Raw genomic sequence first — 13,341 nt, 5'->3', positions numbered from 1 at the left:
TCTTTTATACAGTCACTTGTGTTTAAGAAATAAAAACTTTCTGCCCACAGGTTGGCTACAATAAAAATGTAAAAAAGAAAATAAATTCCTCTAATATTCAGGCTTATCTCTTTGTAAATAATAAAACAGCAACAGTAAATAATCTGGCTTTAGAGATGCAACTTCACTTTTAACAGCTGTGATACTGTCAATCACTTTCTATTGAGTCCTGTGTTACTGCACCTGATGTGTTTCACTGACTGTTCTGTATAACATACTATTACACATGATAGATGTTCTTAGTCACACTTGACTAACAATAGATCAACATTGGTGGATTGTTCGTAAGAAAACAAATAGATAAAATATATATATATATAGCTCTACACTGCCTGACAAAAAAAAGGTCACAAACTAATATTTCGCTGTGACATTGTTTCGATAAACTTCTGCAATGTCACAAGATTTATTTCCATCCGGTGTTGCATTAATTTCTCACCAAGATCTTGTGTTGATGGTAGAGTCTGACCACACAAAGCCTTCTGCAGCACATCCCAGAGATTCTCAATGGGGTTTGGGTCTGGACTCCATGTGTGAAAATGTCTCCTGCTCCCTGAACCACTCTTTCACAATTTGAACCCGATGAATCCTGGCATTGTCATCTTCAATTACATTGTAACTGGAGATCAAAAGCAGTAATAACACAACCAAGAAGTTAACTACCCTACTTAGCAGAGGCTGGCGTTCGGCTTTGTACAGTATTTATCCGGGAAGAAAAAAATCCATTGATGGAATAACCTGGTCATTCATTATATTCAAGTAGTCAGCTGACTTCATTCTTTGAGCACATACTGTTGCTGAACCTAGACCTGACCAACTGCAGCAACCGCAGATCAAAGCACTGCCCCCACAGGCTTGTGCAGTCGGCACTAGGCATGATGGGTGCATCACTTCATCTGCCTCTCTTCTTACTCTGATGCGTCCATCACTCTGGAACAGGGTAAATCTGGACTCATCAGACCACATGACCTTCTTCCATGGCTCCAGAGTCTAATCTTTATGCTCCCGAGCAAATTGAAGCCTTTTTTTTTCTGGTTAGCCTCACTGATTAGTGGTTTTCTTAAGGCTACACAGCTGTTCAGTCCCAGTCCCTTGAGTTCCCTTTGCATTGTGCGTGTGAAAATGCGCTTCTACTGAGTTCTACTGTTTTTCTTCAATTTGATTTCACCAAACGTTTAAGTGATCGCCGATCACGATCATTCAGGATTTTTTTCCGGCCACATTTCTTCCCCGAGGACGATGGGTCCCCACTATCCAGTTTTTAATAATGCGTTGGACAGTTCTTAACACAATTTTAGTAGCTTCTGCAATCTCCTTAGATGTTTTCTCTGCTTGATGCATGCCAAAGACTTGACCCTTCACAAACAGACTGACATCTTTCCACGACCACGGGATGTCTTTGACATGGTTGTTTAAGAAATGAGAAGCAACTCATTACACCAGTTGGGGTTAAATAACTTGTTGCAAGCTGAAAGATAATCGTCCATGCAGTAATTATCCAATAAGAGGCTCGTACTTAGTTAATCCAGGTGGTGACCTTTTTTTGGCCAGGCAGTGTATCTATATAGATATATATATATCCTTTTCAAATTATGGAGAAGCGGTCAAAGTGATACTTTGACTGTACACTTTAGCCTAAGCCGACTAGATGAAAGCTGTTCTCACATTATAGCAATAAAAAGAGTTCATTATTTTTGAATTAACTAATAAAGCAAGACATATGGATGGAGCACACACTCGCTTCATCCAGTGTGAGAACAAAAGTTTGATTCCCGGCACACTTGACAAACAGCATGAGCATTGTCCCTCCAGTTTAGGAGTCTCCACTGAGATGGCGTGGACGCTTCTGTGCCGACAAAGAGCTGTTGACTTTGGAGGGAGGTCTGCAGTCACTCCAAATATAGCCCCCTTTACAAAGTCTGACAACAGTTAACCACTGAGTGTTGCTTCAGTGCTCACCAAGCAGGGAGATCTGACAGAGCGTGCTCGCTTGGGTTTACACAGCTGAGCCGCTGAGAGGATGAGGAGGGCTGCCTTGCAGCTCCTGGAGAGCCGTTACTGTTACTGGGCAATCTCTCAGTGCAGATGGACCTGTTGTTGAGACTTAATGCTGTTGGGCAATTTTTTTAAGCGCATTTGAGACTAGAAGAAACCCATGTTTGGCTTTGTGGTCATTAGTGCTGGAATAAAATAGTTTAATATAAATTGAGAGAAAACTAATCAACATTTCTTATACGGTAAATTAGTTGTGATTGTCATTTATCAAATACAATCCCTGGTTTTAGCAGCTTTTCTGTTGTGGTATCAAGATAAATAGATTGTTTTGGACTGATGATTGGATATGACAATTTGACTGCATTTTGCCTAATATACATAATAGCTCATGAACATCATTGTTATCAGCAGCACCAAATATGATGAAAGGATTGCTGGTGGACAAGGCTCTAACGCAGATCAAATAAGTGCTTTGTCCAAGGAAAACCAACACCAAATCTTATAGAGTTTGAAAAACCAAAAAGGATTCTTCAGTCTTCTTTTATTAGGATATCTCAACATTTGAAACCCCATTGGACTCGCTTAAAGAAATGCATTTTCATTTTTGCTCCTGAAAAATGTATGTTTTAGAAATGTGTTATTCTTACCAGAAAGTGTTATAAAGTTGAAACAACAGAAAGGATGTTTTGTTAAAAACAATTATACGATCCGTGTGATTGGAAGGCCAGACTTAAGCTCTGACAAGAACCTGGGTGAGGAATACTAAGAGACCCTTCAACCTAATCTCCTGTCCAGCAATCACTCCGGAGCACCTCTTTGTGTGTCAGTTGCAGAGTGTGCGTGTGTTTGTTTGTATTTTAGGCCAATGCAGCAGTGTGTAGCCATGAGGGGATGCAGGACAATCTTTTAATGGGAAGCGCAGGCTAAGGACTGCCCATCCTGTCCATTTCAATTAGACAAAACTGCTGACTGCTCTCACACACAGACACACACGAAAACAGCTGAGCAGTTTTGCTTTGCTTTGAAATGTTACACCCAATTTCATTACACATGATAAATGACTCTTGGTGCGCCACAGATTAGTCTCACTAATCCACGACTGTTCTTCTTCCTTCAGACTCAAAGAGCGAAAATGAAAACATGGCAGGACAACAATCCAACTTATGAGTCAAGCGGAACACAGGCGCTCATAAATAAAGCTTAATCACTCTCACGTACAGTTAGATTTATTAAAAACATCTTTAATATTGCATTTCCTTTAACATCCGTCTTTTATAAAGTGTTGTAGTGGGCAATCATAATGGGAATACACACTCTGAATAGTACAAGACAAGCATCATTTAACTTTTCAGGGACACAATGAAGACACACTTAGAGCTAGCAGACAGGATGAAGAGGCGCTAACAAGATTACAGACGTCTGCTCTCTGTCCCACAAAGAAATAACTACGGTCTGTTTACCGTGTAGAACAGACATACTGCAGCATTTACACAGCTGAAGGTCAAATAAGATTGATTCTTTTGCAGTAAAACGTGTTAACTGCAAATAAAAAAAGAGTGTTTTGACAAGGGGTCACAGTTACCTGCTGACACTGCATTCCTCAATGTAACATGGCAGAAATAATCATAATTTCATTATATACAAATACCCACGATGCCTTGAGACAGGCCCGCTAGAGGAGCCGTGCAGGGACCGAGTGCTGCGTCAGCATGCTCCAGTCCCTATATTGATAGTCAGCAGCATGCGTTAATGGGTGAAGATGCACCTCTGAGTCCGTTGCATTAATTGTCCATTTAAAGCGTTGAGACCTGTTGACGGTGAAGGTCTTTGATGCTGCTGCTTTACTCACACGTAGTCTCTACTGTGTCTTCGGTGTGGCAAAATCCCAGGCCGTGTCCTGGGCACACTTACACATAGCCCGCACCAGCCGAGTGAAGCCCATGTCCTTCGGTTTCTCCAGCCCGCGCATGAGCCGCTGCTTCATAATTGCTATGAACTCCCTATTACTAAGCTCTCCGTTCCCTGAGAAAGACAGACAGGTGGAGAGAGGAGGAGGAGGGAGAGAAAGGATGATGGACAGGGGGTGAGATGACAAAATAATAGAGGAAGAGGACGTGAGGGGAGGAAGCGACACTCATTTATTGATGATTTTCCATCCGTCAGTTGAGGTTTTATTTGCTTCCTCTGAGTATAGTCGCTAGGTACTTACCGTCGCAGTCGAACAGAGCAAACACCACATCACACACGTGGTCCGACAGCTCCACTTTGGCCACGGTGCGGGCCACCTGCTTCATAGTGACTGAGAGACGAGAGGGAGGAAACCACAGACACGACGATTCACCATTTGCGGAAGAGAATAATAGAAGTGCGTGTCACACAAGCCGGCTCATAAATGGCTCATGTGGAGGACATTGTGGGTGAGTCACACTGCTTGGGATCGCTACCAGACAGGACTCCCATTCAGACTTTATCTGACAGTAAAAGAGAGAGAGGGGCTGAGAGGATGAGGAGCGGACTGCAGGACATCCCGCTTAAAAGGAGAGGCTGAGGGGAATGAAAAAAAAAAGTCTGAGGTCATTTTAAAAAAACAAATAGTTAATATGTTTATGAAAACCTACTTAGCCTCAGACTTCAAAAAGGCACACAAGTGGTGGCGCAAAGTTAAAGAGACACAGAAGAGGATAAGGAAGAGGGTGGGGATGAAAGAGATAAAATCTTGACAAAATCTCCCTGGAAATGGCAAGACAAAAAAAAACAAAAAACGGCTGAATCACTCCACAAAGAATCTCATTACTGGCTTTCTTTTCTACCTTCAACGATGGACAGTTCCAGATAACACCCACATGTGGGAAACCGTACTAAAAGGGTGTGAAATCCTCAGAGAGTGAGATGAAAGACACAAAAGATGAAAAAGAGAAGGGAGGAATACAAGATCTCCTTAAAAGAATATTTCACCAACAAAATAACCTTTTTTACCGCATGTTGCCTGGAATACTTGAAGAAAACTTACCTTACGATTTAAAACACGTCCGCGTAAACAGTTCAACGACGGCGCAGGTGAGCAGCTGGACAAATGAGACTCGGATCATACTGCACGAGTTGTGCAGTATGATCCGTTGTTTTTTTTGCGCCTCCGAGAAAAGCAAAGCTTTCTTCAGGGATTCGAGGCAACAAGAGGCGAGTAACTGATAAACCAATAATCATTATGGGCAAAGTATTCCTTGAAGTTTAAGGCTTGACAAGTGTGAAGACGGTTTAACAGCACGGACAACGGGAGTGCGGAGATAAACACACACACAGCGTGTGCTCATGAGATGATGACAAAGGCAGATTATTGACTGATCTTTTATACAAACAATGTACGTTTGTTGAGCTGCACTTTAAACAGATGCACCAGTCGCTCCGCTGTTGTATTTCTAACAAAGTAGTTTTAGTGTCTTGCTTTAGGGTACTTCTGTCATTCTCCAGTTTACAGGTGACAAACACCATCCTGGAGCCTGCCGGTATTGATGCCTAACCCTGCTCTGCCTCCCCTACTGATGAGGCTGCTGGCTTATGTCCGTGGGGTTTGGCAGCCTGCAAAATTAACCGTCATGTGTGCATGTTCGAGGTTCTTGGATTCAAGCACGCGCTCTCCTGCGGGCCTGAAGAAAAAGGCGGTAGATAAATGGATAGATGGACACCCCGATGACAAATGGATGAGCAGGGATTGGGACGACAGCCAGGCAAAAGCCTACGTGGGAAGCCTGGCTGGCGAAGTGTTAACAGCTCTGAGAGACAGCGAGTGAAAGTGACAACAGTTGAGTCTAAAAGGGAGTAATTATGGAGGAAAGTGAGAATGTCAGCGGAAAAGGGCAAACGTGGGTGTACCTTTGTCTATGGAGGCTCCAGCCATGTGGTAGAAACTTAAGGCGGTGTCCACGTCGTTCACATTCTTTAAGAAGGTAAAGAAATTCTCCACCTCCTCAAAAGTGATGCCCTGCACAAGATAGGAAGATACAAAGATAGGACATACAAAATAAGTCTGGGGAGAAACTCTTGACAAATCAGAAGCAAATTATTCCTGCCGTTCTGCCTCAGCCGCGAGAGAGAAAAACAAGCCCAACGTTGTCACTACAAGAGACCGCACAATACCATTTTAAGAGCGGCTCAGCAGTGTGACACAAAATGACAAGAGGAGGTGGGCAGAGGCAGTCGACACACGTGGATGAACAGCGTTCCGTGGAAAGACAGGGAACAGACGGTCTGAAGACACACACGCACATACAAACAGAGACGCATCGTCACACAGCTGCCACATTGCTGATGAGCTCATTTGTAAAGAAAAGTGAGCAGCTGGTCTCAGGCTGTAAATAACACTTTTCTCATTTGCATTACAGGTTATGCCGAAGCTGAAAGACACACACACACAGGCGTGGTAAAAGAAGGGATAACAAGGGATGGGGGGGTGAGTTAAATTCCTTAGAGAGACACCACTCTGGCAGCACCAGCCTCATCTGTGTTAATGCCTTGGAGACACAGTGACGTCCCGGCTTTCAGTTTTATTTTCTCTGCTAAACACTGCATTTAACCATCAAACGTGCCTTATTAAGGCTCATGAGATGCTTACCATCTCTGGGTAAAAAAAATAAAAAGGAATGTGTTTTTGCTGCAACACTTCTGGGGGAAATATGATGTGCATGGGCGCATCTTCTGTCAATTGGCTGATGCGGCTCATTACGGTGAGGAAATGGGAGCGGGATAGGTATATACTGATCTGGGCTCCGAGCCCTCTGCATCTTGAATATTTTTCAATTATTTCCTCTGTTTGGTCGGTCTCAGCGGAGTTATTTTACTTGCTTAGAGCAAGTTGGTAGTGTTTTGTGAAAGTATATCTAGGGGAAGGAAAATGAAAACGGTTGTTTGCGAGAAAACCATGGATCTGATTGAAACTAAATAATTATACTGAGTATAATAAGTAAACTGACCCTTTAAGTTGTTTATTGATAGAAGAGCAACCCAGGAGGACAAAGCCTAAAGGCTTTATCAAGAAGCTCAAAGAGAGATGGAGTATTTATGCCCTGTTGCTGAGCACTGGCTTCTCTGTATTTGGTCAAACGGAGATAGTGGAAGGTAGAGGAGTGGCAGAGAGTAGGTGTCAGTCAAGTGGATAATGTCAGGCTGTCCTCTCCAGGTGATGTATTACCTTACATCCAGTCTGTCTCACACACTCTCAATGTCCCAGCACAATCTCTTTTCCCCTCAGGCACACACAGCTGTCACACATCCTCACATGTAGTCCACTTAGTTAGCGCCATATATAACCATGAAGCCCATATCACTTATGAAAGCGTGAAAAAGAACACACACATATCTACCTGTGCATCCTTAAACATCTTCTTCAAGCCCTTCTGCATCTGCTTGAGTTTCCTAGACTGGACGCCACTGTAGGCCAGCAGCATACCCCCAAACTGTCTCTCGGTGATTCTGCCGCTCACAGGATCGTTCCTCTCGAACTGTAGTGTGGGAGAGAGACAGATGAAGACTGAGTGCCATGCAGAGGGACAAACACATTAATAGAAAGAGGAGGCCATGGCGAGATGGGAAACGGTAAATACTGGTGTCAGGCTTCAAGTTGAATCATGCTTGGAGCTGTCATTGGCAACACTAAATCTGCATGTGCATGCTTTTATTGTAGTTTTTTTTTAAACAATGTTCCAGTGGAGCATGGCTTAACAGCAGTGGGCCGTGGCTGTGTCAGGTCAATCCAGTCAATTTATGTCTGAGCCTATGCAGCTCGCTCCCTCTCTCCCTCCCTCCTTTTTTTCTCTCTCTCTCTCTCTGTCTCTCTCTCTCTCTCTCTCTCTGAACATGCCGACCTCTCAAAATGGTAATTTGTCGCACTTGTGAGAGGCGGCTCATGACTGAGCAGAAATAAGCCTGGAGTCAAGATTTCAGGGGTGACTTGATCGTTTATGCACCCGCAGAGGATCTACCTGTTGTCAGGCGGAGTCACATTAAATTAGGGGATGAGCAGGTAGCGTAGTGGCTTACTTTTTGCTTTTTGCCTTTTCTGCTGAAAACAGACAGCTGCTGAAAACCACACCGTTAGAGCGGTGAGAGTGAACCAAAACCATACAGATGATAGCAGGACACGCTTAAGGACAGTAGCTCTGATTATTTGGACATTTCAGTTACTTTGATTTCCTGCATTTCTTTTCCAGCAGGATTGGGATGTAAAAAAACAAGGAGGATCATAAAAGTTAAGAAAAGAATAAAAGAACGTAACTGAGCACCTGGCAGCTGGTGAAACATGGCCTTGGGTAAGCTGCAGGGTCAGCAAATCGAGAAACAGCAGTGAATTGGAGGAATTATATTTTATTATCCATGTTGGTGTCCTCCTTATCTGTGGTGTTATGATTTCCCTTGCAGAGCATTATGGTATCATTAAGAGCTGACAGATAGCTCTTTCTTTCTGGCAGATGCTCCGATTCCTGTCCTATTCTTGGAGCATCAGATGATGGCACCCATTGTGGTTCAGCGATCCGTTAGGCACTACCCACGCTAATTAAATAGATTAGAATAACCATATGCTTAACAACACTGAACAGTTGCTGTAACTGTAGAAGCAGGGGAGGGCTCTGGTGTCACTTTGAGGAGACAGAAGATGGCTTTTATAACCAAATGACTCAGCTTTGAGAGACTGACACTGGCCAGTGCTGACAGACAATCCGGATAGCGCTTCTGTCATTCTTGACTCGGGTTCTCTTTTGTGTCATACACAACGTCCACCTGTCACTCACCTCCTCACATATTTTAGGGTTTGTTTGCATGTTTACCGGGGGACTAAATGTAACAGACGATAATATTTACAGCTGTCCGCTGTCAATTATCATAGGATAGTCCCTGAATAGCTGCAGCGGAGACTAAGATTTAAGCTCACAGCAAAACTGTAGCATTCAAATTTATGTATTATAATTGGAAGCAACAGTACATTAAACCTCAAAGTTAATAAAAACTCAGTATAATACTCTATTTCTCCACTTTCCTCTTTCATTACCTCTAGTTTGAGCACGTCATGCTGCAGTTTCCTCTGAAACTCCAGAAAGCTGCCGATGGTAAGTTTCCCCTTCAGGTCTTCTCCAAAGAAGTAGGTGGTGAGAGCGGAGCTGCAGCCGGCCGTCCTCAGCGTGTTTCCTGTGGTGGAGCGGTCGCGATGTCGCATACCCATACTGGTCTGGGAACGAATGATGCTCTGGACCTAAAGATTGAGGGGTCCCATGTCAGCCAGGATGATGTTGTCAGTTTAAGTATTTGTGACCATTTACTTATAATAATCCATTTATAATATCATAGATTGTTTTAAAAAAATGATGTTATCATACAACTGTCAACAATAAAAAGCAGGTAAGGTTTGTAGAAGCAGATCACTTGGTTGCTTCATATTACAATTAAAAGCATCTTTCATTCATTTTCTTACATAATGAGGTTTAACTTAATGAAAAACTCTATACAAACAATACTGCACACATACTACTGTACATCATAAACTGCATCACATGCAGGGGTAGAGATCATTATATATTACAGAGTGCAGAGCACAGCACTTATTTTTTTTCCCTCTGAGAAAATGTCACAGTGGTGCACATCAACCTTCCTTTAGTGCCTGTCAGTTTGAGTTAATGGTTACTGTAATGCAAGTCGCTACTGTAGATCTACAGCACAGTCCAAATGTGTGGCCTGGCGGTTTTAACCTCATAAAAAACAGTCTCTTTCAATATGCTGATTGTGTGCGTGTGGCTAGTTACCTGTTCAAACTCCTCCAGATCCACCTCTCCGTCACCGTTCAGATCAAACATCTTGAAAGCAATCTCAAAGTTCCTTTGGGGAGCTGGACGCCACGGGACACAAAAACACATTTTGAAATCAATACGACATAATATGAAAATGGCACGTCACACTGGATCCTCCAGTGGTGCAACTTGGGGCACTTTACATTCTTTCCAGCCACCAGACTGTACGGCTGCTTCACAGAGCTACAAATTGCGTTTTTCCAATCCACGGACACTTTCTGCAAATGGCATTTGCTGTTCTTTTGCTACTAAACGCCCACGTCACTTTAATGACCACACGGCCAGAGACGGTGAAATTAGTTTTCAGTACAGCAGGATAACAAGGCCGAGTTCACAGTGTTAGCACCCGCAGTCTGATAATTACAGAACAAACACAGAGGCGAATGGTTAGACAAACATTACTTCCATTTAGAGTTTTATTTAGAGACTCAGCCTTTTAGCTCCTTTCTCTCTCTTCCTACCCAACCAGCCGAGGCAGACGGCCGCCCATCCAGAGCCTGGATCTGCCCAAGGTTTCTATGTGTTATTTTCTTACCACTATCGGCCCAGTGCTTGATCATGAGGCAATGTTGGGTCTCTGTAATTTATAGACTAAGATATACCCCTGCTCTATATAAAAAGGGACTTGAGATAACATCTGTTATGATCTGATGCTATAGCACTACATTGAATTAAATAATAGGAACACATTAAAATGTTCTTTCTCTTTCAATAGAAAGACTTTAGCTCTCTGTTGGATTCTTGAAGTGATCAGATATATGAACTTTACATTCACATTCTATGTAATTATAATCCTATATCTAGTAATAAAAATAAGAATGTTGTCATTTTACATTTACAACTATTACATAGTGTACATATTACATGTATATAAGCATTTTACTTGGAAAATCATGTAACCATTTAGGCCATTATATTTAAGCTTTCTTTGGTACATTGTTACATCATAATACCTCTTTATTGGCCTTTAATTATATTATTTACGGTTTACACACAGTACTGTCCGTTTTTGGACAGTGACAGCCGTAATGTGCAATTATAGGGCTTTAATTCCACAATGTTTATTTGATTTAATATCGAGCCAACGCAATAATATTTACACTTATTGTATTATACTACGTTTATTTTGTAAATTATTCTCAATGCTTCACTTTTTACTACTGTATACAACAATAACCAATGTCTTGCTTTAGCAAACCAACACCCTCAAGGGCTACATTAAAGATGAATCAAGTCTTATCTTAAAGTATAACTGTATAAAAGCAGTAAATATGTACGACCACCAGGCGTGAACCCGTGTGTCTGTTAGACAAAATCCTTCTTTGCACATTTTTTGTGGTCTCGTTAAATGGATTGAAACCAACCATAAAGCATACTGTCGGGTCTGCTTAAAAATGACTTGTCCTTGAAAACATTCCCAGAGACTTTCTCCATATGAACGGATTATATTAAGTGGTCAATCTAAGCTGGGGATATGACTTTACTGTGCATTGGAGTCAGAGCGTTATTTTCATTATTATGAACTCTAATTTAATGTGACATTTACTCTTTGTATTCACCACCAATGCTAGATTCAGCTCAAGCAAACGGATTCTGTGAAACATCACCAAGGCGGCTAGCTTGGTAGACACACATCATTAAGCAGGAGATCCTACTGAGCAGACGGACAGCTCCATAACGTGGCAAATGATGTCATATTATAAAATATCGCTGTGTTTCCATTTCTGTTTTAAACGGCAGAGAAGGAAATGAAAAGGATTGGATTTTTGATCAGTGTGTAAGATTTAAAGAATGTGGGATTAAAGGAGATGAGTCACATACGAAGGTTTAGATCTCTGTGCAGTCAACAAACTACTTACTGGACAGCACAGTGGTGAGGAAGATGTAGTCAGAGAAGGAGATAAGGCCACATTCTCCCAATGTGAAAAATATGCTGTCCTCATCTGCAAACTTCTCCCTCTCTTGGGCGATCTTCTGCTCATTTAGGTTTACGGAAAAGAAAAAGATATATTAAAAACATTTCACATGATTCAGCACAAGCCTTACAGCTTTTACATTACTCCCAGGTGTGGCTTTGTGTGTGTGTGTAAGCATAGTGTGTATGTATGTGTCTGAGAGTTAAGCTCAATTAGAATCTAGCTATGTTCAAAATACATGTACACACTTACTATACTTCCACACACGCACACACACTTTGTGGTACACAAGGATGTGGTTATGGAGAGACGTTTTTTCACATTAACAATCATGCAAATGCTGCATACACATGAAGCCGTACAGGCAAGACAAGGATGTGGTGACAAGCAATTAGTTTGAAGTCAGTTCCAAACGCTTTATCCACCGGAGGCCGTACTCACAGTGTGAAATTGACAAAGAGAGGAAAAACATCACGAGAGACTGTGGCATAAACACACACTATTGATTAACCATATAGATGACACAACCCATATGTATTAAATATTAAAAACAAAGCGACTTTAGCTTTCCCTTCCACACACACACACACACACACACACACACACACACACACACACAACGTTTTTCTGTCAGCATGTGTATATTCACAGCATTGCATGATAGAGTTGATAGAGTGACTTAATCACATGCACGCTATACACTCAGTGATAGAGACTTGAAAAGACAGCGTCCAAAAAAAGCTCCATCAAACAGAGTGGACAGACGGACTGAGCATGCCGAGGGAGGAGGGGGGGAAGAAGCTGGGCCACGTTTAGCCCATGTGGAGTTACCTCCGTCTGTAAGAGGTCCAATTCAGAGGAGGAAGGAGGAGAAACAACTGTTAGAGAACAGCGAGGCCTCTGCTGTCTTTAGCAGGGCCTTGAACGACAAAGACACTCATGTGCATTCATAGTCTAAGCACACACATACACACACACACAGAAAGTATCTTGCCCAAAACAAGATAATTGGGGGATACCACTCAAATTAAATGATGTCTCGCTGTCTCTGCAGCTGTGAGACTGTGATGCAGCTCCACTAAATAGTCCATTATAGCAATCAGTCAATGGAGCCGTATGCCGAGTGAAATTCGCAAATGAAGGCTAGTCTCATGTTTTCTCTGAGGACATGGACTTCAATTAAAATGGTGGAACCCCCCTTAACAGCATAACATCACATTATTTCCTCATAAACCGACTTCCTTCTCATGATAAACAGAAATCGCTGCAAAAGAATTAATCGGTATAAACTTTTAAAATACATCATATTCCCAATTGGTGCCTTGACAAGTCAGTGACATAAACATATAAATACACACACATAAATATATACACACACACATACATACGTGTATATATATGTGTGTGTGTGTGTGTATATATATATATATATATATATACACACACACACACACACACATATATATATATACACACATACATATATATATATATATATATATATATATTGTTTTTAATAGTGTTTTTTACTGTCACATTTATTATTAATGGTATCTGCT

The 13,341-nt window shown here is 41.9% G+C and overlaps 1 protein-coding gene across 1 annotated transcript in view; it reads right to left on the bottom strand.

The window, feature by feature from the left end:
* Nucleotides 1-3,259: 3,259 nt before the first annotated feature.
* Nucleotides 3,260-13,341, bottom strand: part of micu1 (mitochondrial calcium uptake 1) — a 30,298-nt gene continuing 20,216 nt past the window's right edge. Inside the window, exons 7-14 of the mRNA XM_068567316.1 lie at nt 12,557-12,619; nt 11,726-11,837; nt 9,822-9,904; nt 9,074-9,274; nt 7,392-7,529; nt 5,905-6,013; nt 4,244-4,333; nt 3,260-4,056 (exon numbers count right to left, since the gene is read on the bottom strand). Coding sequence (XP_068423417.1) covers nt 3,893-4,056; nt 4,244-4,333; nt 5,905-6,013; nt 7,392-7,529; nt 9,074-9,274; nt 9,822-9,904; nt 11,726-11,837; nt 12,557-12,619 — 960 coding nt within the window. The 3' untranslated portion in view covers nt 3,260-3,892. The remainder of the gene's footprint in view (nt 4,057-4,243; nt 4,334-5,904; nt 6,014-7,391; nt 7,530-9,073; nt 9,275-9,821; nt 9,905-11,725; nt 11,838-12,556; nt 12,620-13,341) is intronic.

Source organism: Clinocottus analis, unplaced genomic scaffold, assembly GCF_023055335.1.
Source record: "Clinocottus analis isolate CAN_PGR_092001 unplaced genomic scaffold, fCliAna1.0.p SCAF_8, whole genome shotgun sequence".
Classification (NCBI taxonomy): domain Eukaryota; kingdom Metazoa; phylum Chordata; class Actinopteri; order Perciformes; family Cottidae; genus Clinocottus; species Clinocottus analis.
Note: the sequence above shows the minus strand (reverse complement) of the source record. Positions and strands in the feature narration are given on the sequence as shown.